Source organism: Ambystoma mexicanum, chromosome 3p, assembly GCF_040938575.1.
Source record: "Ambystoma mexicanum isolate Mex_15411 chromosome 3p, UKY_AmexF1_1, whole genome shotgun sequence".
NCBI lineage: Eukaryota > Metazoa > Chordata > Amphibia > Caudata > Ambystomatidae > Ambystoma > Ambystoma mexicanum.
This window is the reverse complement of record NC_090925.1, coordinates 1,203,998,758-1,204,025,852: the sequence shown is the minus strand read 5'-3', so window position 1 is coordinate 1,204,025,852 and position 27,095 is coordinate 1,203,998,758. Positions and strand designations below refer to the sequence as shown.

Sequence of the window (27,095 nt, the reverse complement as noted above, 5' to 3'; positions counted from 1 at the left end):
ATATAACATTGCACGTGCCTCACTGCGGCCGGTTATGTGGAACTTCATACAGCAGCACATGTTGCACCTGGGCCATAAAACAGAAGGCACTAGGGAGGTAAGTAAATGAGACAAGGTAACTGCTTACGTAATGCCCTGGCGAAAAGTGTATAGACAGGAGAACACACACTCTGGACTGGGAAAATCTGCTACACGTCAGAAAATGTCCCACACCAAATGCAGCGTGTGCTGTAAATCCAGATTAGAGTTACACCACACAGGGGCTTACGTTGTGCATGCGCAGTAACAGTACATGGTGGTCCATCAAGGACGCCTTTTCCCACCTCCCAATGTGCATCATAGATGTCTCGTGCCAGCTACCCTTCGGACTACAAAAGGCATGCAAGCATCTTCAGCGTGAAAGTCACACAATTACATTCATCCCCAACTCCAGAAACTACTGAGTTTGGTATCGGCCAAAACCTCCACAGTTCCATCCGTGTTATGAACTGCCATTCATTGATGCTGCTAAATTTCTACCACAACATGCAACTCAGGAGAGCTCTACTGTATCCTTGTGGGGTCTGTTTGGTTACTAAATTGCTGCCATTCTTATGAAGATAAATTACTAACCAGTCATCAAAGTTACATGCTTCTACATTAATCTCCAAGCATTAGGCGGCCAAGAGGCATCGTTCAGATGGGAACTCCTGAGGAATCTTACTTACATTGCAGGACATGGTGAGGTCACAGTACCTTCTGAAGCTTAGAATGTGATACAGGGCGACAACATAGTAATGTAAACGAGCCATTACAGAGTTACCCTTTGAGGTCACAAGTACCATGCTGGCAGATTTTGTTTCGCTTTTCACAGTGTAGTACTGCCTGCCGCCTCCCATTTATGTTACACAGCATCATGCCTTACTATTAGTCAGCCAGTTAAAAGGCTGGGCTGTTCGCAATCACCAAAGCACATATTGGAATTCTGGCACACTCATCAATTTGTTGAAAAGACTGGTGCATCTTTTCATGAACAAATTACCCACTGTGCACGCAAACAGATATCATTTTAATCAAAGTGGGATTCTGAATACTTACACATTTTGCAGTCGACACTGACCTGTACAAGATAATCTCTAGGAAGAAGAGGAAGCCGGACATGCTCCATTAATTTAGCCATGTGTTCTAAGCGAGTTTCTTTTTCATAATTTATCCACGAAATAACCGCTTCAAATACCTATAAATTAAAAACAGAGTGATGGTTGGAAACAAATCAAACAATGCAAGACATTATAAACACTGCTTTTGTTTTAAGACTATTCCCCTTTCCGTGTATTTTGTAAGACAAAGTTATGATTCTTGTAGCAGCTATCAATTCTTAAGATAAAATGGTGGTATGTCCCATTGCATCCAATATGCTACAAGTCGCTTTAATATGTGAATCAATGGAAAGAATGTGTGGCAGTTCAGACAAGTTCTAGCATTCATCAGTAAATACATTAAAGCTTGTGAAATATGGTTGCTCAACTCTGATCACCCCAAACACAAAATGGTAGACTAAGTAGACACAGGGAAAAACCTTGAGATACAGTGGTGCGAAAAAAAACCAGAAGAGGCTCTCTGCTCAATGAGAAAAATGGGAAACAATGTTCCAAGTATATATACATCACACCTATGTCAATTGAGCAATGCAAGGCACACTGTTACTGAAAAAAAAACAATTCACCAGTCTATTTATTCAACTCTTCAAACGATTGATATACATTGCTGTGAAGAATAGTTAAAAACAACAATAGAGAAGGGGAAAACCAGATCGGTCCGAACCTAATACAGTCTCACAGCCCTGAAAACATTAACACCATAGCCAAGCGAGCTTGCATTTTCCCTCTATTCCCCCCCTTTAAACGAACACCCCCCAGCCTCGCTTTTAGATTCCCCAGAATGTCTTGACACCATGCAAATGGAAGTGGTACGAGGTATAAATCTCCATAACTGTGTTAGCTTTGCTCAAGATGCATTAATAACATTCAATGGTCTCCATTTTAACATGTTTTGAGACACTTATAATCTCTAATTTATTCTGCTTTGTTTTATGTTAGATTAGCAGTTATTTTTTCTATTGGAATATCCTTAATTTACGATCATGAACAACTTCTATTTAATCAAAATGTTCAGTGAGTGATTCAAACCGCATCTGTGCGTACAATTTAAGGAACCATGCCACGTGAATAAGGTCCGATGGACACACAAATGAACGCCTAAAATAAATGACGGCATCCCAGTGTAGGAAGAACGTTTTTATTTTATTAAGGACATTTGTTATTCGTTGATGCTATGCATAAATGTGACATTTTAATGAATGGTTCATATGCATACATAGTTATTCTTGAAAACAAATGTTATGTTAACAAATGTAAGGCGCTTATACAGCAAGTAAATTGTGTTTCAGAGAGCCCATGGGGCAACAGGGAGGGAACATGGGAAAGAAAGGCAAATGCAATACTAAAAGAAAGAGGCCATCCTACATGTCTTGTGAGCATTCAGAACGTGCAAGTGGAGAGAGAAAGAAGGGATGGGGGGCTGGGGGTGCTGCGAGTGCGAAGTGCTAGGGAGTATGTTGCAAGCAGCTGTTAAGTGCCTAGCAGAGACCACTGGGTGAAAGTGGTCAGCTGCCAAAAATAACCACTAAGTGCACGCCTGTGGGATAGCACAGGCCAGTGGGAGCCCAACGAAAGTGCTGGGAGTGGGCGGGGGCTGAAGGCTATTGGGGGATGGGGGGCCCGGGGCCCAGGGCCCAGAAAGATACAGAAGGGCCCTGGTCACCAATATCAGCAACTGTGGGGTTTAGAGGGAGAGAGGGGGGTGGGGGTGTGTGAAAAGGAAAGTCTTGAGGAGATTCCAGAATTTGAGGAGATCAGGCTCAAGACAGAGAGAGGGGGAGAATGTTCTAGAGGGAGCCAGCCGAGGAGAGAGAGAATGGCTACCCACTCACTGTTTAGAGAAGCGATTGACAGGCAGCGAATTGGCACCGGATGGGTGTAAAGATCTGGAGGGGGAGTATTTAGTGAGTCAGTTGCAGACAGCATGGTCCCTTGCCCCAGACAGCCTTATGGATGATACAGAGGGATTTGAATTTGATCCTTGCAGCAACCGGGAGCCAGTGGAGAGATTTTAAGGTTGGAGAGATGCAGTCCCTGGGCTGAGGCCAAGGACAAGTCTTGCAACCCTATTCTTGTTAAGCTGGAGATCACAGAGAGGAAGAGGGAAGATTAAGGAAGAGGATGTTGTAGTAGTCCAGCCTAGAGAGTACCAGAGCTCTGAAGACATTGAGCTTCTGGTGGAAAGTGAGGAAAGGAATGATTCCTTTGAGGAGGTGGAGTTGAAAGTGGGCCTTCTTGGCAAGGTCCTGGATGTGAGGGTGGAAGGAAAAAGGGGAGTCTAAGATGACTCCACGTTTTCTGGCTTCAGATGAAGGAGAAGGGGGAGAAGCCCATAGACGGGAGCCAGAGTGAGGAGAAGGAGGGAGCAGGAGTCTCAATGGGTAGGATCTCAGTCTTGCTGGCATTGAGACAGAGATCATTGGAGGCACACCAGGACTGGATGGTAGGTAGGCAGTCAGGAATGATGGAGGAAGTAAGGAGAGCATCAGAGGGTAGTTTGAAGAAGAGTTGTCTGCATAACACTGGAGGTAAGGGGAGAAAGTGGAGATTAGGTGTGCAAGCGGAGAAAGATAGATGTTAAAGAGCCAGGGAGAAGAGCCCTGGGGAATGCCACAGGCCAAGATAGAGGTGGGAGAGGGGAAAGAGCCCAGGAAACCTGTTTTTCAGGCGGATCCTCATGACTGTGGCACGAATGCCGAGAGTGTTAGTGATGGCTAGATGGAGGTTGCTGAGAGCCGAGTCACCGGTCAAGTCTGCAATGGGGTAAGAGGGGTGGATGAGAAGGCAGTAGCGGACACTTGTTTCATCGGACGGATGTCTAGTGTTAGGAAATATTTCGTAATTGTAGGGAATTTTCCTTCCATGTGGCAACCCCTAAACTTTTTGCTATTGTTTTTAACCTTGTTGTTGACTTTGCCAGAGAAGTACAGCCTTCTGCCGCACTTCTCTGGGCTTTCGCTCCTTTCTTACGGGGAAACTGACATGCCCTTAAGACAGTCAGTACCGGGGAACGTGGTTTCCCGTAGTTTCTTTTATCGTGTCGCAGCTTTAGTGCAACACGACACAAGAGGGCACTGTAAGCTAAGTTACAGCTCTCTTGGGTCTCTAGCCTTCTACAGGCCCTAGATACTCTTTTAGGAATGTATTTGATCGGTGCAAGTCATTCAGGGACTCGAATGGTGGCAGCGATCGTATTGTTTATTTTGAGCTCCTTTTGGCGTTCTGAGCACGTTTTTGCACTGAACCCAAAATGGTGGCCTGGCTCCCAAAATGGCCAGGCCGCGAGGCTCCTTTGTCTTGTCCACTGACCGTCTTGCTCCCTTCACCTTCCCCAGGTCAGACGACCCGGGGCCTTCCTTATTTGGGCATGTACTTTCCCGCGAAACGTGGTTGCTTTCGCGGGCTTCTACATGTCGTTTGTGTGCCTCCAGGGTGTGGGCTGGGATGTCTGGTCCCAATACACATCCTGGGTGCCAGAGAGTCTAGGGTGGTGTGAATGCCTGGGACCACCGTGGTCCGTGATTGGTCCACGTATGGTATGTGTGTTGATGTGCGGATCTCCCATTGGCTCCCCTCCGTTTTGGCGCGAAGGGAACCGTGGATAAGAGGGAGCTGGAAACACCACTGCCAGGTCGATCTCCTGAGTTCTCACGAACGAAGGAATACAGGAGCCAAGTATCCTGCAACTACGAGGCTGGACCGAGGAATCGCTGGTGACCCGCTGAAGGAATCCTCCTTTGCACTGCTGTCGTCCGGAGAGCCCCTGTCCTCCTTTGATCGAACCAGAAGGCCTGTACTGGTGCTTCGACCTTTGGAATAGCAGGAACAGCTATTCCCGGCATCTTCAACCATCTCCCGCCAAGTAAGCCTTCGGAAGCGTCTCTGGGCCATCCAGTTGACTGACCAGCTTACAAAGGGGTTTGGTTCTGCAACCGCCGCCAGGTTGTGTTGTATTGCGAGTCCTTGTCCCTCTCCCACGCTTCGTACGCTTGGCGTTCCCAGGTCTGAAGGGAGGAGGGTTCATTTGGCTCGAATACACACGGCCGCTCCGTTGTCCTGTGCGGCAACAAAACTGTGTTGGTTTCGTCGATTGGGACGTCTTTTTGCTCTACACGACTACAAAGCGTCTCCTGCTCTTCTGAACCTGCCAGCTGCTGAAACTATCGTGGAGAAGCCTGGGTCTGCTTGCTTCGGGGACCGGTGAGTAGTATATCTAGGATCTGGTCGCCCTCCTGCAGTATCCCATTGCTTTTCCCTGCTGTGTAAAAACAGCACCCTTTTGCCGCGCTCGCGCTCTGCTTCTGCCCGCTGTGGAGGCTGCGCTTGAGTTGCGGAACCTGTTCTTCTTCTGCTGTGCACTAACGTGAACCGCCTGACTTCCTCCGAAGAGCTTCCCCTTGTGTCCGTCGGCACCGGCGTGGCAGGTACTTTGAGCACAAGGCTCCACTCTTCACAGGGCTCGGACTTCCATCTAGTTAGGTGCCTATGAAGGCGAACTGAGTCGAAAGCATTATCGCACTGCCTGTTTTCCTTCCCTGGCAGGTGGACTACATATTTCGTGCTTTAAACGCTTGCGACTGTGTATTTGTATATATATTGTGTTGATATGGTATGTGTTGGTTTAATATTGTGATATTGTGATTTTCTCGCTACGGTCATTATTTTAAAGGCCTTAAAATAAATGTGTATCTATTTTTGATATAACAACTGTTTGGAGTAGTTTGTCAGCGCTCTTGCTTTGTGTGCTCATTGCGGGCTTTCAGTCACCCTCACCCCTCTTGAGACCTAGTCTTGACCGCCGCGATCGCTACCTTGATTGGTCTGGCTTGTCCAGAGGTTACCCTGTTCCAAGTAATTAGGTTGGCCTTCTGAACTTCTGCGCCACCAGGACAGAGTTCAGAAATCCGTCTTAACAAATTGGTGTACAGCGGTGGGATACGACTGAAGGTATCCAGTGTTGCGCTCGAACTAAGGCATTTCAGGTTATTCCAAACAGTACACGTAGTGAATTGTTATAGTATAACTTTAAAAAGGCCATAGTCCTATCAAACAGTATGGAAACAAGTACGTTGTTAACTTTAAATGCTTCCAAATCAGAAACGCTGAAAAAGATGTGTGCGGAGAGAGGTGTTTCCTCTCAAGGCACGAAATTGGAAATGATCCAAAGAATCGTGGCGTGGCAAGAAGCGCAGCTTGACGCTATAACTTCTGAGGACAGTGCGGAAGGTGGTGGGGCTGCTCTCACTGGTAGAACCGATGGTTCTGCCGCCGCACTGTTCCACCGCGACCACGAGGACAGGGAGGACGAGCTGTCTAATGTTTCCTCTGCCAGTGCTGATGGGGAGGCTATGCTTGAATTCAAGAAGCAAGAGCTGCGGTTTAGGCAGCAGGAGCTTGTATTCAGCATAGCCAAACTAAAAATCGAACAGGCAGAAAAACAAAAAGACAGGGATCACCAGTTGGAACTGGCCAAGCTTCAGGTTGCAAATGGATCCAAGGGTCCTGGACATGGTTCTGGGGCTTCCTCTCATCCACGGTTTCCAAAAGATCTGCTCAGTGTGTATGAAGAGAGGAATGACATTATGGACTGGCTGAATGCGTTTGAGTATGCATGCGAGGTCCAGGAAGTTGACAATGCTGATAAGATTGCGTGGTTGCTCAGTAGACTGCCCCATTCTGGCTGTAGTGCCATTATGGAAATGTCGAAGGCTGAGCGGGCTGATTTCGCAATGTTAAAGCAGACTCTCATTTTAAAGTTTGGGAAGACTCCGGCCCAATATTTAAAGCGTTTTCGAGAGTATAAGAAAAAGGAAGGTGGTACTTGGGTATCTTATGTCGCTGAATCTTTGAAAAACTTAACTGGCTGGGTCGAAGGCTATAAGGTTTCTACCTTCGACGGCATGATAAATCTTGTCATGCTGGAACACATTTTTGCTTCTTCTTCCCCGGAGCTTAAGCAGCATTTGGCCGATTCGAAGGAGATAGATCCTAAGAAGCTGGCCATTGCAGCAGACTTATGGGTGTCACATCGAGTGTCCCATAAGGACAAAACTCATCCTGGTAAGCAGGAGGAGGGGAAAAAGTCCAAAGATATGGAGGGTGGGGAATCTGCTAAATCTTCTTCCCAAAAGGGCCACAAAAAGAAAAACAAGGGTAAGACACAAGAGAACTCACAGGGTAGTGGAGGTGCGCCTCCGAAACAGAACTCTGGTTACAATAAGCCTCCCTACGTAAACAGACCCACTGGGGCTTGTTTTTCTTGTGGAGCAACTGACCATGTGAAGGGGGATCCCCGTTGTAAGGTTAGACCTTTGGGGGTCCACTCCGCTAATCTGGCCTTCTCCTCCTACGAGGAAGAAGAGATTACAGGAGCATCCTTCTCCTCGGACTCATTTCCCAGCGGAATAGAGGCCGAGGTAGTTTTAGTGTCCCTGGGTTCCTGGGAGCCTAAAGTCGCAGAGGCGTATGCTAGGATTCCGGATAATACCAAGCACTACTTTAAAGACAGTGTGCTGATCAATGGAGTGGATACTCCAGCTCTTAGGGATAGTGGGTGCAGTCGAACTGTAGTGGATTCTACCTTGGTAGACTCAGAGGAAGTTGCCAGAGCTACTCTGATGCCCACTAAGTTGGCTGGCGGCCCCCTCCGTATGTTTCCCGTGATCCCTGTTAATCTAACTTTAAATGGTACAGCAGTCAGGATTCCAGTGAGCATTCAGAGAAACGTCCCGGGAAAGGTCTTATTAGGTAATGATCTCAGAGCTTTAGGGCTCGTAGGAGACACTGCCGAAAGACCCTACACACGGTCTCAAGCACGGGCAGCATTGGCCAAGTCCAATACGCCGCCCCAGCCGAAGGGGAAACCCAAGGCGAAAGGAGTCTACAAGTCAAGACGGGGGAAAGAGAATATTCCCCCGAGCTCGCCTACCACTGCGGTGGAGGAAGTTGGTCAATCGCCCGAGCCTGACGAGGAGGTGGCGATGCCTGAAGTATTCGACCCCAACGATCATCCTGAACTAAAAGACTTGTTAGTTGAAGGAGGTCCTGATAGGGACGAATTCAGTAAAGGCCAACGTGAGTGCCCATCTCTGGAAGGCCTAAGGAGACAGGCCTGCTCCCAGCTTGAGGGTGAACCTCCTGGGAAGCATAGGATTTATTGGGAAGGGGGACTCCTGTATAGTGAGCCCACAGAGTCTACAGAAGGAGACCATAGGAGGTTGGTGGTTCCCCTTGCTGTTAGGCCCTTCCTCCTGCAGTTGGCGCATGAAGTTCCCCTTGCTGGTCACCTTGGTATGAAGAGGACCAAGCAAAGGTTATCCATGCACTTCTACTGGCCCAAGATGGGGGAGCAAGTAGAAAGTCACTGCAGGAGTTGTGCCGCCTGCCAGATGCCTGGTAAGGTTGGCGCGACAATCCAAGCTCCGTTGGTACCGCTCCCAGTTGTGGGGGTACCATTTGAAAGGGTAGGGATCGACATGGTTGGTCCCCTTGACCCGCAAACATCCTCAGGCAATAGGTTTATCCTGGTGCTGGTCGACCATGCAACCAGGTATCCTGAGGCCGTCCCATTTACAACTGTAACTGCCAAGCCAGTTGCAGAAGCTTTACTCGGCATGTTTACTAGGGTTGGCTTCCCTAAAGAAGTTGTGCCGGATGATGGCAGCAACTTTATGTCGAAGTATAGGCAGGCTATGTGGGGTCACCTACAGGTTCTCTTCTGCATACCGCCCCCAGACCGATGGTCTGGGGGGGCGTTTCAACAGGACGTTAACGAGCATGATTGGGGCTCTGGAGGAGCCTCAGAGAAGAAAATGGGATCTTCTTGTTTCATGCTTACTGTTTGCCTACCGAGAGGTACCACAGGAGGGTGTTGGCTTCAGCCCCTTCGAACTTCTGTTCGGTCATCCCGTACGGGGACCCTTAGCCATCGTCAAAGAGGGATGGGAGATGCCCACTCCCCCTGTTACTACCAATGTAGTTGATTATGTGCTAGGGCTCAGAAAACGGATGGTACTTCTGATGGGCTTGGCCAGTGATAAATTGAAGGCAGGGCAAGCGCTGGTGAAACATTGGTACGACCAGAAAGCTTCCCTCATCAACTTTACACTTGGTCAGCAAGTCCTGATCATGAATCTCATAAGGCCTCGAGCTTTACAGGATAAATGGTCAGGTCCTTGCCCAGTGGTGGAGCCCCTGGGTGAGGTTAACTATTCAGTGGACCTTGGAAGGCCTGGACAGGCTCCAAAAGTGTTTCACGTGAATAGGCTGAAGGCTTTCGTCCCAAGCGGCGAAATCGCAGCACTGCTATTGGCTTCAGACGTTGCGGGAGAGGAGTCTGAACCTCTCCCCGACCTGTTCCCGAGCAGTCCTTCAGATAGCTCTTTTGAGGGTGTCCGAGTGGCCCCTCACCAAAATGGACAAGGCTCAGTGGTTTACCTTGGACATGAAGTAGGTGGAGGGAGGAGACAGCCTCTACTCAGTCAGGTACAAGCAGTACAAGACTGGCCTACCCCCACTACGCAAACCCAAGTGAGAGCCTTTTTAGGACTCACGGGGTATTACCGCAATTTTGTGGCAGACTATGGCACCATAGCTGCTCCTCTGACTGCCCTCACAACTCCGAAGAAACCCAAGAAGGTAACTTGGACCGACGAGTATGAGAAGGCCTTCAATGGCTTAAAAGACTCCTTGTGCCAGGCCCCTGTCCTAAGGGCCCCTGATTATCAAATACCTTTTATCGTGCAGACGGATGCCTCTGACACTGGGATAGGAGCTGTACTATCACAAGTAGATGAGAAGGGTAAGGAACACCCTATCGGTTTTATTAGTCGCCAGCTTAAGGACAGAGAGCTCAGATGGTCCACGGTAGAGAAAGAATGTTTCTCTGTTGTGTGGGCCCTAAGGAAGCTGAGGCCCTACCTCTATGGGACCCACTTCACTGTGCAGACTGACCATAAGCCGTTAAAGTGGCTAATGAACATGAAGGGGGAGAATCCAAAGTTGCTTAGGTGGTCCATAAGTCTACAAGGCTTCGACTTCACTATTGAGCATAGGCCAGGTGTCCAACATAGCAATGCTGATGGGTTGTCCAGAATGTTTTACCGACCTGAACAAGAGACTCATCCAGGGGTGGATTAGTTCCCCCTGTCCATAGTCTGGGAGGGGCGAGTGTTAGGAAATATTTCGTAATTGTAGGGAATTTTCCTTCCATGTGGCAACCCCTAAACTTTTTGCTATTGTTTTTAACCTTGTTGTTGACTTTGCCAGAGAAGTACAGCCTTCTGCCGCACTTCTCTGGGCTTTCGCTCCTTTCTTACGGGGAAACTGACATGCCCTTAAGACAGTCAGTACCGGGGAACGTGGTTTCCCGTAGTTTCTTTTATCGTGTCGCAGCTTTAGTGCAACACGACACAAGAGGGCACTGTAAGCTAAGTTACAGCTCTCTTGGGTCTCTAGCCTTCTACAGGCCCTAGATACTCTTTTAGGAATGTATTTGATCGGTGCAAGTCATTCAGGGACTCGAATGGTGGCAGCGATCGTATTGTTTATTTTGAGCTCCTTTTGGCGTTCTGAGCACGTTTTTGCACTGAACCCAAAATGGTGGCCTGGCTCCCAAAATGGCCAGGCCGCGAGGCTCCTTTGTCTTGTCCACTGACCGTCTTGCTCCCTTCACCTTCCCCAGGTCAGACGACCCGGGGCCTTCCTTATTTGGGCATGTACTTTCCCGCGAAACGTGGTTGCTTTCGCGGGCTTCTACATGTCGTTTGTGTGCCTCCAGGGTGTGGGCTGGGATGTCTGGTCCCAATACACATCCTGGGTGCCAGAGAGTCTAGGGTGGTGTGAATGCCTGGGACCACCGTGGTCCGTGATTGGTCCACGTATGGTATGTGTGTTGATGTGCGGATCTCCCATTGGCTCCCCTCCGTTTTGGCGCGAAGGGAACCGTGGATAAGAGGGAGCTGGAAACACCACTGCCAGGTCGATCTCCTGAGTTCTCACGAACGAAGGAATACAGGAGCCAAGTATCCTGCAACTACGAGGCTGGACCGAGGAATCGCTGGTGACCCGCTGAAGGAATCCTCCTTTGCACTGCTGTCGTCCGGAGAGCCCCTGTCCTCCTTTGATCGAACCAGAAGGCCTGTACTGGTGCTTCGACCTTTGGAATAGCAGGAACAGCTATTCCCGGCATCTTCAACCATCTCCCGCCAAGTAAGCCTTCGGAAGCGTCTCTGGGCCATCCAGTTGACTGACCAGCTTACAAAGGGGTTTGGCTCTGCAACCGCCGCCAGGTTGTGTTGTATTGCGAGTCCTTGTCCCTCTCCCACGCTTCGTACGCTTGGCGTTCCCAGGTCTGAAGGGAGGAGGGTTCATTTGGCTCGAATACACACGGCCGCTCCGTTGTCCTGTGCGGCAACAAAACTGTGCTGGTTTCGTCGATTGGGACGTCTTTTTGCTCTACACGACTACAAAGCGTCTCCTGCTCTTCTGAACCTGCCAGCTGCTGAAACTATCGCGGAGAAGCCTGGGTCTGCTTGCTTCGGGGACCGGTGAGTAGTATATCTAGGATCTGGTCGCCCTCCTGCAGTATCCCATTGCTTTTCCCTGCTGTGTAAAAACAGCACCCTTTTGCCGCGCTCGCGCTCTGCTTCTGCCCGCTGTGGAGGCTGCGCTTGAGTTGCGGAACCTGTTCTTCTTCTGCTGTGCACTAACGTGAACCGCCTGACTTCCTCCGAAGAGCTTCCCCTTGTGTCCGTCGGCACCGGCGTGGCAGGTACTTTGAGCACAAGGCTCCACTCTTCGCAGGGCTCGGACTTCCATCTAGTTAGGTGCCTATGAAGGCGAACTGAGTCGAAAGCATTATCGCACTGCCCGTTTTCCTTCCCTGGCAGGTGGACTACATATTTCGTGCTTTAAACGCTTGCGACTGTGTATTTGTATATATATTGTGTTGATATGGTATGTGTTGGTTTAATATTGTGATATTGTGATTTTCTCGCTACGGTCATTATTTTAAAGGCCTTAAAATAAATGTGTATCTATTTTTGATATAACAACTGTTTGGAGTAGTTTGTCAGCGCTCTTGCTTTGTGTGCTCATTGCGGGCTTTCAGTCACCCTCACCCCTCTTGAGACCTAGTCTTGACCGCCGCGATCGCTACCTTGATTGGTCTGGCTTGTCCAGAGGTTACCCTGTTCCAAGTAATTAGGTTGGCCTTCTGAACTTCTGCGCCACCAGGACAGAGTTCAGAAATCCGTCTTAACAGTTAGTGATGGCTAGATGGAGGTTGCTGAGAGCCGAGTCACCGGTCAAGTCTGCAATGGGGTAAGAGGGGTGGATGAGAAGGCAGTAGCGGACACTTGTTTCATCGGACGGATGTCTGTGAACGAGGTTGGCAGGGCTGGGGGGGTGCAGTCAGATGGCAGAGAGGCCTCAGATGAGAGGAGAGGAGGGAGTGGTCTGACCAGGAGAGTGGCGTGGTGAGTGGGGCAGAGAGCAAAAGATCAGTGTGGATCAAGGCATCAAGAGTGTTTCCAGCCGAGTGGGTAGGACAAGAGGGGAGAACGGAGAGGGAGAGCGAGGTCTAGAGGTCACATAAGAGAGTGAATGCCATGGATGAGGCGTCAAGGTGGATGCTGAAGTCACCCAGGAGAAGTAGATGGATGTGAGGAGAGAGGAGGCGAAGTCAGCCCATTCAGAGAGGAACATGATGATGGAGCCAGGTGGTCTTTAGATAGAAGCAATGATCTGGGAGGAAGTGGGAGAAATGACCAGCTTGCAGACCAGGCTCTCAAAAGAGGAGAATGGCTGGGTGGGTAAGAGGGAAGAAGGAATCCACTCTGTGAAGATCAGGGCAGCCCCACCGCCTGCACGGTGAGGGCGAGGCTTGGAGGTGATCTTAAAGCAATCAGGGAGAAGGTAGTCAAAAGCAGGGATGGAGTTGGCATTGAACCACATCTAGGTGAGAGCGAGGATATCAAGGTCAATGTCTTCAAGGAGGAGGCAGATGTCGGCAGAGTGTTTGGTAACAGAGCGAGCATTAAGTGTGGCTAGATGCAACAGCTAAAGCCTTTGAGAGGTACAGGGGCATGGTGCCCCAGTCGGAGGAGGGGGGACAGAGAGAGGAAGAAGGAGTAGCAGGTGTGGGAAGGAAGTTGATAAGGGACGGCAAGCAACGATCGAAGAGGAGGAGGTTGGGTTGAGGACCCTGAGCCATGATAGTAGCTCTGTGTCTGTACAGACATAATACAATTTAGGGAACCATGAATGTGAATAAGGTTTGTTGGACACACAATTTAACTCCTAAAATACATGACGGCGTCCCAGTGTTAGCTAAATGTTATGTTTTCCAGGGAAAATGTATAGAAGCTGTAAAGCTAGTTCTTCATTATTTTGGGCCATGACACACCAATGTTAATGCTATACGTTTTCAAGACTCTTCCTGATATACAAATGAACTGAATTAACAAAAAAAAAGTGCATTATATCACCCCTGGGACGAGATAGGAAAGAGGATAGGAAAGGTTTGTCCTGTCATTTGCTTAAGTAGCAGACAGCGGGCTGGGAGAAAATGCTTGCTCTCTCATATAAAAAACAAACAGTCCCTTGGAAAATGTAGACCCAAAAGATTTTTGGAGCAGTAAAAGATACCGCCAGGATGGATAGTTTTTGCTGTAAGAGCCCAAAGTTAATAAAAACGTATTAAATACATGTAGCTTTGAGGAATATTTATACAAATTACAAGTTTTGCTTGACCTTGGCAATATTGCTTTGTCTAGCTAGTTGATAATATCTGTGAGCCTAGCAGCATTATGACATGAATAGCAGTCATCAATTGAGGTAGTTATTGCACAACATGTCCCAAGGCCACCATCGGAGCTGAACCCACTAGCTCTGCAGTATAACATCTCAAGCATATTCATTTTGCAGGAGGGGCCTTCCATTTTACTTCTGAAACAGCCCTGAAGGATCAAGACTGCAATCTATTATACTATGCCTTACATTGGAGAAATGGTTTCCAAATAGGGCAGTGCCGATAGTAACCAGTATCATGAAAGAATAATGGCTCATCCAACGTTTTCAGTGCTTTTCTGGTTATTCCCATATGGTCTCCTTTTTCTTTTTCAGTTTTGGAGAATAGATCCAAAAGATTTTTTCCTTTTCTTGTTTTGTTTCATTGATGGATCCTTTGGACTCTGACGTATTTTGAAAGTGACTTAAGCTTCTCCCATCCCCTTAGTGGGAATAAAATTCTGTGCGTTGATAAATGCTCTCAGACTAGGCTAATCGTCATATATATTTAAATATTTTTATAAGGTTTCTAAATAGACCGAAACAATGAACAATACAACTAAAACAACAAACAGGGCAATGATAAGGAAGAGAAGGTATGACATGCATTACTCACCGTAATAGTATTTCTGATGATTATATCACCTTAGATACACATGCTGTGCATCTAGTGGTAAACGCAGAGTATTTCATCTTTCGAGGATCAAAAGGGGATGTTGACATGGGCATGACTAACACTATCCCTAACTTGACGTGCAGTGCACCCAAAATCCCTCATGCGTCGAGTACCCTCAGATTGTGTTTTTTTTCTGCTTTGCGGGAGCCTTATAGTCAGCATGAGTGAGTACATAAGAGAGAAGGTGTAAGATGTCTATGTTCCTTCTACTTCATGAGGGGAGGAAGGGTGAGCGCATGTGAATCTAAGCAAATACAATCATCAGGAATGCTATTACGGTAATGCATGTCTTCTGATGCTCGTTAATCTGCTTAGAATCACACGCTGTGCATAGACTAGCGAGCAGTACCCAGAGATGGTGGTCGGATGTGAGAAGGAACAGTAGCAAAGAGATGTCTTAGCACTGCTTGTACCGCCTGAGAATCACACCTAGAGTGTGTATCTAGGCAGTAGTGTTGTGCAAAGGTGTGTACAGAACTTTGCTGCTTTACAAAGGGACTCACGAGGGACATTTGCAATAAGTGCTATGGTAGCCCCTGTGCCCCGAGTAGAGTGTGCTCTAGGTGTGAAGGGCAGATCTCTCTTGGCAAGAGTGCAGCAGTGTGATGCAGTTTACGATCCACTTTGAAATAGCTGATTTAGAGACAGGGCTCCCTTCTCTACCAGCTGCCACTAAAACGAAAAACTGGTTTGTCTTTTAGTAGCTTTGTCTTTTCCAGATAATAGATCACCACTATCCTTACATACAGTGTGTGGAGGCTTCTTTCTGCCAAGTTAGTGCGGTTATGGAAAAAGGTGGGTAGTTCTATGGACTGTTTCACATGCAACGTTGAAATAAACGTAGGCCCAAAATGAGGGTGAGTGCGCAGGACCACCTTATCCTTGTGAATCGTGACAATAGAGTCCTGAACTGAAAGGGCTTGCAGTTCACCACCATGAATGCGGTCTTGTAGGCGAGTGCCTTGAGGCTAGCCTTGTGCATTGGTCCAATGGGAGGCCCCATTAGTCTGGTAAGTACAACGTTCAGGTCCCACCCGGGAGCTGGGTTGGAAATAGGGGGATGAAGCCTTTTTACCCCTTCCATAAATGTTTTAATTACTGGAATCTTCCACCACAAAACCTTTTTCTGGGACGTGGTATATGCTGAAAGCGCAGCTAAGTGGATCTTTAGGCAATTGAAAACCAGGCCTGAATCTAGTAGGTGAGTTAGGTACAGGACAATATGTGTTGGTGTGCATTCAATAGGATTGATGCTTTTTCCATTACACCAGATGACGAAGCGTTTCCATTTGCTGGAGTAGCAATGTCTGGTGTTAGGTTTACGTGCTTCCCCAAGTATGTCCATGCATCTTTGAGGGAGTTGGAGGTGCCCGAACTCTATGACCTCAGGAGCCAGGTTGCTAAATGGAGAGTTTGCAGGCATGGATGCAGTGTTTCCCCCTGGTCTTGCAACAGCATGTTGTAGGGGCATGGCAGCTTCCTGGCAGGGGAAACTGACATTGCCATGAGATGGGAGAACCAAGGTTGGCGGGGCCACAGCGGGGCCACCAGAATCATCCGGACTGGCTCTTGGGTGCATCTTGTGCACTATTCTGTTGAGCAGGGGAATCGGGGGGAAAAGCACAGACAAATTTCCCTGACCATGTTATCCAGAGACCGTTCCCCTTGGAGTGGTTATGAGGGTACCTGGAGGCGTAATCTGGGCATTGTGCGTTATCCAGAGTTGCGATCTCTGGGAAGCCCCAGTCTGGGAAGACGTTGAGAACAATGTCCTTGTGTAATCGCCACTCGTACTCTACGGGTAGTGGGAAGTCTCTGCCGAGTACGTCCGCCAGAAGATTGAGTTCCCCTGGACCGTGTTGCGACAGGCGGAACCTCTTGTGTTTGAGAGCCCCTTTCCATATATTCTGAGACAGTTTGGACAGCCCTGGAGAGTGAGTGACCCCTTGTTTAACTAATACATGGCCGTAGTACTGTCCGTGAGGACTAGAACTGTCTTCCCCTGGAGGTGTGGTTGTAATGCCTTCAGGGCCTTGAACACTGCTAGCAGTTCCAATAAGTTTATGTGGTTGGATGCTCCCGCTGGGGACCACATGCTGTGCGCCGTCTGATGAAGGAGGTGAGCCCTCCCCACCCTGTCAGAGTAGCACCTGTGGCGAGAGTGGCTTCTACTGCGGGGGTGGTGAAGGTTTTCCCTAGCAGGAGGGTTTCCCATGACCACCACTGCAGGGACTGAACGAGGGCTGCCGAGACGACCACTAGATCGTCACATTGTCCGCTAGCCTGACATCATTGGCTCAAGAGCCACTCTTGCATAAGGTGCATGCGCAGACATGCATGTGGAACTAGGTAGATGCAGGAGGCCATCATCCCTAACAGTCGCATTGCCTTCTGTGCCGTCACCTAGTGACTGGCTACATAGTGAGGGATCTGGAACAGCATGTTTTGAACCCTCTCATTGGAAGGAAAGACAAAGACGTCTTTGGTCCGAATTAGAACCCCCAGAAACTGTTTGACTCGGCTGTGGTCTAGACTGGACTTTTTCTCGTTGATCGTGAACCACAGGTTGAAGAGGAGATCTATTGTCTTCTGGGTATTTGCAGCAAACAGGGATCACCCAATGTGCACGCTGCAGACGCGGCCTCGCAATCACTGGCTGCATTCATCCTCCAAAGTTCGATCCCCTTAACTACCTCAAGGTCGCCTTTTGGCACTGGCATACCGGCAATAGTCCTGTGTTAATGATCTCCAGTGCTGCGCCTAAGTCAGGCAGCAGCCATACCAGACTCCCAGTATCGCGGTGCCGAGGTGCCCAGATTCTCCCTCGCAGCGCGCCTTTCACCCCCTCCGGAGTTGCACTAGTTCAGCAGCAGCCTCCATCTTGCTTTCGCTCCCGGGTTCAAACTTTGTCAGATGGCAGCCGTCTGAGGTCACCAGTATACTCCAGATTCAGCGTGGATGCTCTCCAGACCCTCATATAGCAGTTTCTGGCAAGGGTTGTTACTGAATGCAGGCACAGGATCAGCCCCAGGTGCTCGAATGAGGTACACCCGACGGCACTATGGCAAGCCTTGCCCCACGACTAGTTAATCTTCATATTAGCAGAGTGGGTGGATGCAGCAACAATCCAGATTCTCCGAATCAGGGCTTTCTCTAATGATCAACGTCCATGTTCCTAGCAAGCTGGAAGTCACTCACATTTGTCCTTAGTACTCTGCCTGGAATGTCTCCTTTCACCCTCAGATTGCATCCCCAGCACCCAAATTCTCCTCTCGTTTCGCCCTCAATGCTTCCATCTTACATGGCTGCCCTTCAAAATCCACTTCTCCCATCCGTTACCCATAGCAGAGTTTGGGTCTCTGTGACTCGCTTGTTCCACCCTTGTCTGTCATGTGAATGGAAGAACAGGGGCTTTGCATGGAGCCCCAGTCTCCATTTCCATTGGGGGAATCAAATGTATTGTTTTTCGGCGTGAAACAGTTCACACGCTCTCCTCAGCTAGTTCCTTTACACTAAACAATGGCCTATACCACCTCAGTATTATACTCGGGATGCTAATGGCAATAAAGGTATGTTCGGCTTCACTTGGGGCTACCAACTCGGGCAACGGACCGATCACACCAGGGATGGCCAGCCGAACACTGCTTTATTGTTGAATTACTTACTATCTGATGTAATGCTTATGCTTTTTGAAGAGGAGCAGTCATAATTTGGGTTTTAATGCTTTTGCCTGTTTTTGATTGTTTTTAATGAGACGTTATCGCAACACGTAACCAAACGGATGTGAATTTGCCACTGTAGCATATTTTTTCTTTTACTTTCTATAGGTCAAGAGTACATTCACAACCTTTGTGCTACAGTATACCACTTAGCCCTGAAACCATGGTCTGTTCCTGTGGCTTGTTGCTTTTCTCTGCAATTGCACATAGAAGTGAAGATTTGTTTCAATTCAGAAATGATTCTATCAAAGTATATTACCAAAATATTTAAACCTTCCAACAAATGATAGCTGTTTTCTAAAAAAGTAACAAATCATCCATATTCAATCGACTAGAAATATAAATATATAATACCAAATAGTCCATCACAAGCAGTTTACATAATATAGTTTATGTTTACAGCAAATATTACTTACCATTAATCGTTTTTCTTGGCTTTTATCTACATAGATTCACATTCTTTGCATAGGCCACCATCTAGTGGTTGGTGCAGAGTAGAACATCTTATACTTTTTTCGAAATACGGAAATGGCCGTCGACAGGGGCGTACCTGCAACTGTATTTCTACTCTTACATGTGAGGGTACTGTGAAGGCATCATGAAGCAGACACAGACAAGAGGTCCATGTTTGGTTTTCAAATGTTTTATTAACTTCAAATTCAGGCTGGATAAAAGCCCAACTTGCTCTATGCTAAGGTGATATTTCCCTACCTAAAGAAAACTACGGATAGTCTGTATTTTATTTGTATTTTATTTATTTATATAGCGCACCTAACCCCAAAGGGGTAGCAAGGCGCAGAGGCAACAAGAGGATTGCAAAGCTTGGTTACATACAGGGCAAAGAAGTCTAGCCGTGGTTACAATGCTGGACACGCCAAAAAGAAAACGCGCGCCGAAGAGGCATGGGTTACAGAAATATACAACATAGGCAATACTATATACAATACATCGGTTGTCTAGTGACAAGGTATCTGCGTCTGCGTCCAAAACCTATACTTGCTCTCGCATCTAATTATAAACAATGTATAGGGATATCAGCATCAAAATGAATAGTGTTCAAGATAAAGTTCAGAGCTTCATCCAGCAAAACAGGGACACTTGCCAGCTCTTTGGATGTCACTAATTCACTTGGGGAGTTCTTTATCTTTACTTTGAAAGTACACAACAGGTTGTTGCCAAACCTAGGTTTCTTCATGGATACTTTTATTGACTTCTCCACACAGGGCACTGGATCTAGGTGCAGTTGTCGACCACATGATATACCCACTATAGGTCACACAACCGATTACCCTTCTTAGTAGCTTCCTATCACCAATTGGCCACTGCTTCCTTGTGAGAGTGATGCTAAATTGATTCCCCAGAGTCAAACTCCTTTGACAGGGTACCATGGCTTGGTTAGCCACCATGAACTTTGTGACGCTTTTCTGTAGTCTTGCGACTCTTGCAAACACATGTTTCCTTTTTAACCTGTAGTCCTTCGAACTCTTTTAGCTTTGATCAATACTTGGGATTCTTATTGTATACCTTTCTTGGAATGCTTTGACTTTGCCAATAATTGTGTTTCATCCAATAACTTTGTGGTATCTGCCATATGCACCACCTTTCTTTTACTCCATTCATGAGCACTTGGCTTTACTCTGTTTGGCATTCAAAAGTGCTTATTATAACTGTTTGTTTGGTATTCAAAAGTACTTGTTTCAGCATTCAAAATACTTGTACTGACTTTGGTCGTTCGGGAATTCAAAAATACTTGTTTCGGTATTCAAAAAGTACTTAGAATAACTTTCTGTTCGTTCGACACCCACAACAATGTTCAATGCATATCCGCTTGCCAGCCCGCTGCTTCCCATTCACTCACCGGTCTGAACTTACAGTGTTACGAGGCCTCTGCCGCTGTGGGTTCTCGCCTGCTCGAACAGTACCTCGCTCCTCTTGCAGCGTCTCTCTGTGACATTGTTCCCCAGCAATGCTCTGTCTGCAGCCCAGGACTTCTGTGACTGCTTTGCTCAGTCACGCCGGTCTTCCACACGCAATCTGCTACCAGCCTCCCGCTTTCCTTAGCATTGCTTCCTGTTGCATGAACTCTGCATTGGTCATCGGGTCTTGCACGCTCCACTTGCCATGCCACTGCTTGGGAGGTGCGTCCCCAGCTGCTGTCTTGCCCTCCTCGGCTCACACTGCCTCAACAGCCAACTCCATTCCCAAACGAAGGTTGAGTTTTAATGTCCTCGCCACCATAATTACTCCAGGAAAGACTAGACCGCTCACCATCAGAATGGTAGTTCTGTCTTACTCCTGTTGACCTCCTCCTCATCCCAGTACACAATATAGGTTGAGAAGTGTCTGTATTAATAAAAGGAGGCCGGCATGTGTCTCACCCAAATGAGGATGCGTCTTCCTAGTTGGTCTCTACCTCGTCCCAGTGTTGTGGTGGTGTTTCTGGGGGACAGTTTGAAGGGAAGAAAAGGGGAAGGTCTGACAGCAACCTACAAAGGCTTGAGGGATAGAGGGTTCAGTGTGAAAAGGGAAAGGGGGATACCATGTCTCACCCAAGGATGTCCTCTTCCCCACTCCCCAAGTTCCTTCCACCCAGGTGATCCTCCCTTGCATATCCACCCTCAGGGTCAGGATCCGAAAGAGATGGCCTTTCCCAAGCCACCTGAGAGGAGGAACCCAGGTGAAAACGAAGTGAGGAGGCCCTCAGGTTCCTCACAATATCTATAATCCTTCACACTTTGACGTCCTCCAATTATTTTTTTTCTGACATGATGTATGACCCAATGATAGGATGTGCGCTTAATGTATTTATGTACCTTTTGCTTCCATTTGGGGAGGCGGATGTGATTCTAAGCACATACAAGTCACAGAAAAACTATTAATGGTAAGTAATATTTGCCTTCTGGGGCTAGCAAATCTACTTATATTCACATGCTTGCAGTATCCCCTAATGGGGGGTGGGAGACCAGAAGATCCAAATTGAAATACTTATAGCTTGCCCCAATTGAGAAGCTGCTCTTGCAATTCTGTCAACGCAGTAGTGCTGTGTGAATGTGCGCACAGAATTCCAAGTTGGTCTCTTGTAAATGGCTTCCATTGGTACATTTGCAATAAATGCCAGAGTGGAGTTGCCCCAGTACTATTTGTGGAGGGTGCTTTGGTTGTAAATGGAAGCGTTGTGCTTGCTAGAGTAAAGCAAATGTGTATGCACCTTGCAATCCATCTAGCAATATTAGTGTCACGATTCCAGTAAGGGCACAGTAGGACCAGGAGTACACCCCCCCCCCCCATGACAATGTAGTGAGAAGGTAAACTTGTATGTGGCTGGCTGGCACAGGCGTTCGATTAGAAGGGCATTAACCCACACCAACATGGCTGTGAAGAAAGAACCCACTATGGAACCTAAGATGGCCCCTGGTAGATCCAACCTCCCTGGTGGTCTAGTGTTGACAGGGCACGGCCCGAGGCTATAAAACCACGGCGCGGCCACACCCTGTGCTTAGCATTTTGTCTGCTACCTGCGAGAGCAGGGTAATGCTTACGGCTCCTGTTCATCCACGTGCGGTGAACGCCCGGACTTGGTTACAGTATGCTTACCTGAAGACCGGAGGCCTCATCGCAAGGATTCCACTGCACGCTCCTGCCTTGACACTTACCTGGATCGTCGTCGACCCATAGCTGCACCATCCGATAACTTCATTCATCGCAAGATGTCTGTTTCAAGTTTCTGTTCTCCGATCGAAGTCCACAGCAAACGCAGCTCCTGAAAACAAGAAATCTGAGAAAGACAATAGTAAGAGACTGCAATTACTAGCGAATTCCCTCCAAAGTCCCCGTTTTTCACAAATTTACCTGCGTCAGAGTTGAACCGCATTGCTATTCTTGCGCTCCAACGCGATTCCTGCAGAGACATTCTGTTGATTCCGCACCTGGGCAGAAAGAGAGAAAGAGACTAATTAAAATGCATTGCATCATTTGGAAAGAGAAAACAGTACAAAATAATCTGTGTTTCGCACCTAAAGCTCCAGAGCAGCATTCTGCAAAGACTCACCTTCATACTTCCAGCATTCAGTGCGTCGCAGCCTGCTTGGACCACTACCTTCAGTGACTTAACTGGAGTCCGATGCTTACCAGATCTCTCCGGCCTGCCTTCTTCATTTTAATATGGTGAGCACTAACATCAGCACGCCAGCCAGCCTACCTACCTAGAGGGGAAAAGGGGAGGTGGGGGAGTAATCGACAAGGAACAAATACTGAATACCTGTACTTACTTGCCCTTAGGTCTTCATCCAGACCCCCTAGCACAACTTACCAGAGGCTCCAAGTTCATCTGGGTCCCTCTCAACCTCACCGTTCCCTGGGGTTTGATTCACCAGCGGACCAGTGGGGAAGGAAGTGGCTAGGATATATATCTTAGAGTTATTCCATGGGGGCAACACTTCGAAACAGTCCGGACCAGGCACTCCTGCAGGGCACCAGAGGTAAGCATTACAATTAGCTTTAGTGAAAGGGTCTCCCTCTCTTCCTGCTGACATAGTTGCAAAGAATTGGCTTGTGTTTCTAATTGCCTTTGTTCTTGCCAAGGTAGTACATGACTGCCCAACCAATGTAGAGTGTGGTTAAGGCGCTTTCCCATTTGCTTTGTGGGTTTTGAAAGAGTTCTGGTAACTCAAGTGATTGGTTAACATGAAACTTAGATATAAGTTTAGATGAAAGCCTAGGATGTGTTCGTAAGACTAGGTCATGTTAATGTATTGTAACAAAAGGCTCAAACACAGATGAGGTTTGCAGCTCATTGATTCTTCTGACTGACAATTAAAATGAAAAAAGCTACTTTATAGTAAAGCTCCTTTAACAGACCCTTATGCATGAGCTCAATGGGAGGGCCTATTATCATTGTAAATAGTATTTAGGACTAACCCTGGTGGGAGTGGGAGCCACTGGAGAATAGATCCGTTGGACTCATTCCATGTACTTTCCACCATGATATTTTATGTTGTGACATTGGATACGCTGCCCAGGCTTCCAGGTGTGCGCTGAGCAAGCTGTAAACTAGCCCTGAAACAAACAGGTAAATCATGTAGGTGACCACTTATGTGAAAGAACAATTAACTGGGTTGATCTGTTTGCTATTATTCCAGATTACAAATCTCTTTTTACAAATCAGACGTGTTGAAACATGTTTGGTTTTCCTGCCTCCCGTAATATATCCATACACTGTGTGGGTAACAAAGTGTCCAAATGCTATGACTTTAGGAGCAAAGCTTCTAAGTTAGTTGTCTGTGGATTTGGGGATGTTATTTTACTGTGGTTTCAGGTGAGCAGACTGTGAATTGGCTGAAGTTTGATTGGTGGACAGACAGATATGTTCAGCAGGTTGGAGTACCATGGCTGTCATGCACACATTGGTTTAATTAGTATCATGGTCACACTCTCTTGGCGTGGTTTGTGAATTAACTTGCAAAGTAGTGGTGTCGGGAGGAGGGCATATGCAAATACCCCTGACCATCTCATCCATAGAGCATTGCATGGTGACTCTGGTTGCAGGTACCTGCATATGAAGCGTGGGCTTTTTTTATTTCTCGAACATTGCAACAGGTGGCTCCAACGATGAATAACCCCACGTTGCAAAGATCTGTTTGAGTATAATGGTGTTGAGTTCCTACTCGTGCTCCGTTATTAGCACTCTGCCTAAGGTGTCTGATAGAGAGTTGTGTTCCCCTGGAATATGTTGGTCTTTTCTCTCCTTTTTCTCTCCTTTTTAGATGAGGAGGAAGAAGACGAAGCCTTATGTGAAGAGGAGGACTTCGCAGGATGTTTCTCCGAGGGGTGTTTTTCAGAGGAGGCTCCGCCGACCCTGATCGACGAGGGGGAACAGGAGACTTAGATATCGAGGCTGTAGAGCCTACCTCCGATGCCAGGTATGCACCCTCTCCGTCATTGAGCCAAGTAACCAGGCGTCTGTTGCGGTCTTTTAGGGTCTTCTGTGAGAAGCCTTGACAGATCTCACACGTGTCCGCCGTATGATGAGGGTGAAGGCAGTAAATACAGTCCATATGGCCGTCTCCTTCATATACCTTCTTAAGACTGCATGTAGCACACAGACGAAATGACGCCTTTCCAGACATACTTCGAAATGAAACAGTCGAAGCAGAAGTAGAAGAACGCACAACCTAATAAAATAGTAGATACTCGAGGTAATCCCACTACTTTGGTAGACGGTTGAAATCTGAGGGAGCCGCAGGGGCGGGGCTACTTATACCTCTACGTCCTAATGGCGCAGGCGTACGCGGCCCAAAACGACATAGATAGGACACAAAAGTGTCGAAAATTTTCCTATGGAAAAGGTCTATATAATTTACCGAGGATTCCCAGCCTGACGACGGGGAATATTCTAAGCATGTGAATCCATGAAAGATCCAATGCTGGAGAAAGAAAAAATCTCTGCTGAAAGGTGCTGGCGAAATACATACCAAAGTATAGCAGTTGATCCTGCTGAGAGGGGATGTTACTGTGCCATTAAAAATATAGTAAAGCTACTCGTTACCGAAATATTGTACCCATATACACGTAAACACACAAATACACACACACACATACACAGGCACATACACATGCACCGTCTTGCAATGTCTCACTCCTTTCGCCTCCCAGAATCCCTCTCATGTACAGATATACACATCTTCGAATTTAATACAACCAACCACTTCATACAATATGGACAACTGATTACTGAACAGTCATAATTAATCTTTAAATGTTGTTGCTTTACTTGTGAAACCATAAAGTGCAGCTGGAAATGATGCCCAAGCAAATGCACTGCTAAACCATGGCCTGGAATAATTTCTCAACATTAGAACATCTATATAAAAGTGTTGCTTCAATTTTTGTCTTTGCAATTACATCAAATGCATACAAAGAGCAAAATTAAATAAACATACAGTGAGAGCCTGCACACACATCTTGCTGAGGTAAGAAACCATTTGACACTTTATATTAGGGTCTCTCAAGGCCTATGTGTGAATCAATTTGACAACAAATAATTAAGACCTTTCTTGGGGGATGTGTTAAACAGGATACAATGACTGCTGGTCCAATTTAAAATCAGTGGCATACAGATATTTGAAGTATAATTCACAGCAGTCCTAGTAGGCATAACCAATGGCGAGGGATCATAAAAATCTTAATCCAAAACATCTGGAGAGCCACAGTTTGCAGACGCTGGACCTAGCTCAACATGATTCTAATTGTGAGCATGTTTAATAAGTTTCAGAAGGGTGACAAGGATCATAAATAAAACCAAGTTCTAGGAGTTCACATCAGCGTCTTCCCGCTAACTCTGTCTGGCCCTCTGGGCCTTCCTATTCTGGCTCTCGGTGCTCTCTTGCCTCCTGGTATTCTCCAACGCCCTCAGCTCTCTAGATCCCCCCTTGGAGGTCTTTACTTTTTCAGCCCCTCTTCCATCACCTTATCCTCTCCCACCAACTACCTTGGCCTCCACAACCACCTCCCCCCTGATATTCACCTTGCCCTCCTTTACCTCCCCACCTTTCCTCCCAATATTCACCCTAATCTTCCCCCAACTACTTAAAGACCTTATCAATTTCACCCAAAAACATATGATGTTCACTCTCCTCTTCAATAACTCCTTCCCACTCCTTCTAGCCTTAGTTACAACCTTCCTCCTGCTTTCTGAGATCCTATATCTCTCCAGACTCCTTTTTTCCTCCAGGCCCCTCCCAGTCTTCAGGCTCCTTCTACTCGCCAACCATCTCCAGTTAGTTCCTTTTCCAAAACACCCACCCTGTATGAATGAGAACCTGGATTTATATATCCCGATGGCCAAGCCCCTTGGAATGGCCTCCACTTGTGTTGAGGAATTGGTGGGGGATTGGTTGGTTTTACTGGGATATTTGGTTTTGTGCCTGCAGCAGTCCATGATGTGTGCAGCAGACCATGATGTGTGCACCATCTCTTGAGGTCATAGCAAGCCTCTACGGTAACTAGTGTGCTGGTAAGTTAGTGAAAATAATTTGTTTTCTCTCTTTGTCATTGTAAATTGCTGTACAAGTATCGGAGAGCTCTGCAAGGTTTCTATTGGAGCTTCACAGAGGTTTCTTATTCAGCACAAGGGTGCAACTGAGGCCCATGGGCATGTGCCGCGTTATAAAAATTAAATCCTAAAATAAGAAAAACCACTGAGGCTTTCTATACCTTAGCCACACTACCTTAAAGGGACCATTCTGGTTTCCTCGGAGGCCGTTTCATAAAATTCAGTTTTTAACTGAGTGTCTAGGAGCAGGGGCTTATCATTGAGGAAACTGATGAATCCTACATACTCCTCACTAAATCCCTGCCTTATGTTCCCTCCCAGGTGGTCAGGGAAGTTAGGGGAAGGCAGATGCTTTCTGATCCTGACCTTGGGGGTGGTGTTCTGCAGGATGAAGATCCCGGGGGATTTAGAGGACTCTGTGGGGTCGGACGCAGTATTGGTCTTCCTCTAGAGAGGATATCACCTCAGTGCCAAAGTATGCAATGGCTTGCTGCAATAGAACAAGTTACTTTCTTACCTGGTAACGTTCTTTCGATGGGATGGTCCGACGACGTATTCCATATCTATGACAGGTAAGCAGCACAGCTGTGGTGATTACCTGTCATAGATATGGAATACGTCGGAGCACCCAATCCCCTCAAAACCATCTTTTTGTTCCACAGACTAAACATATAAATATGAATGAGAACAATACTTAAGGTTTTAGGCACTGGGAGAAATAA

At 47.2% G+C, this 27,095-nt stretch overlaps 1 protein-coding gene across 4 annotated transcripts in view; it reads right to left on the bottom strand.

Moving 5' to 3' along the window:
* KLHL3 (kelch like family member 3) overlaps window positions 1-27,095 on the bottom strand; it is a 1,295,653-nt gene that overhangs the window by 629,925 nt on the left and 638,633 nt on the right. For all 4 annotated transcript variants that reach the window (XM_069652631.1, XM_069652632.1, XM_069652633.1 and 1 more), the window contains one exon: window positions 1,100-1,216. In XM_069652631.1, coding sequence (XP_069508732.1) covers window positions 1,100-1,216 — 117 coding nt within the window. The remainder of the gene's footprint in view (window positions 1-1,099; window positions 1,217-27,095) is intronic.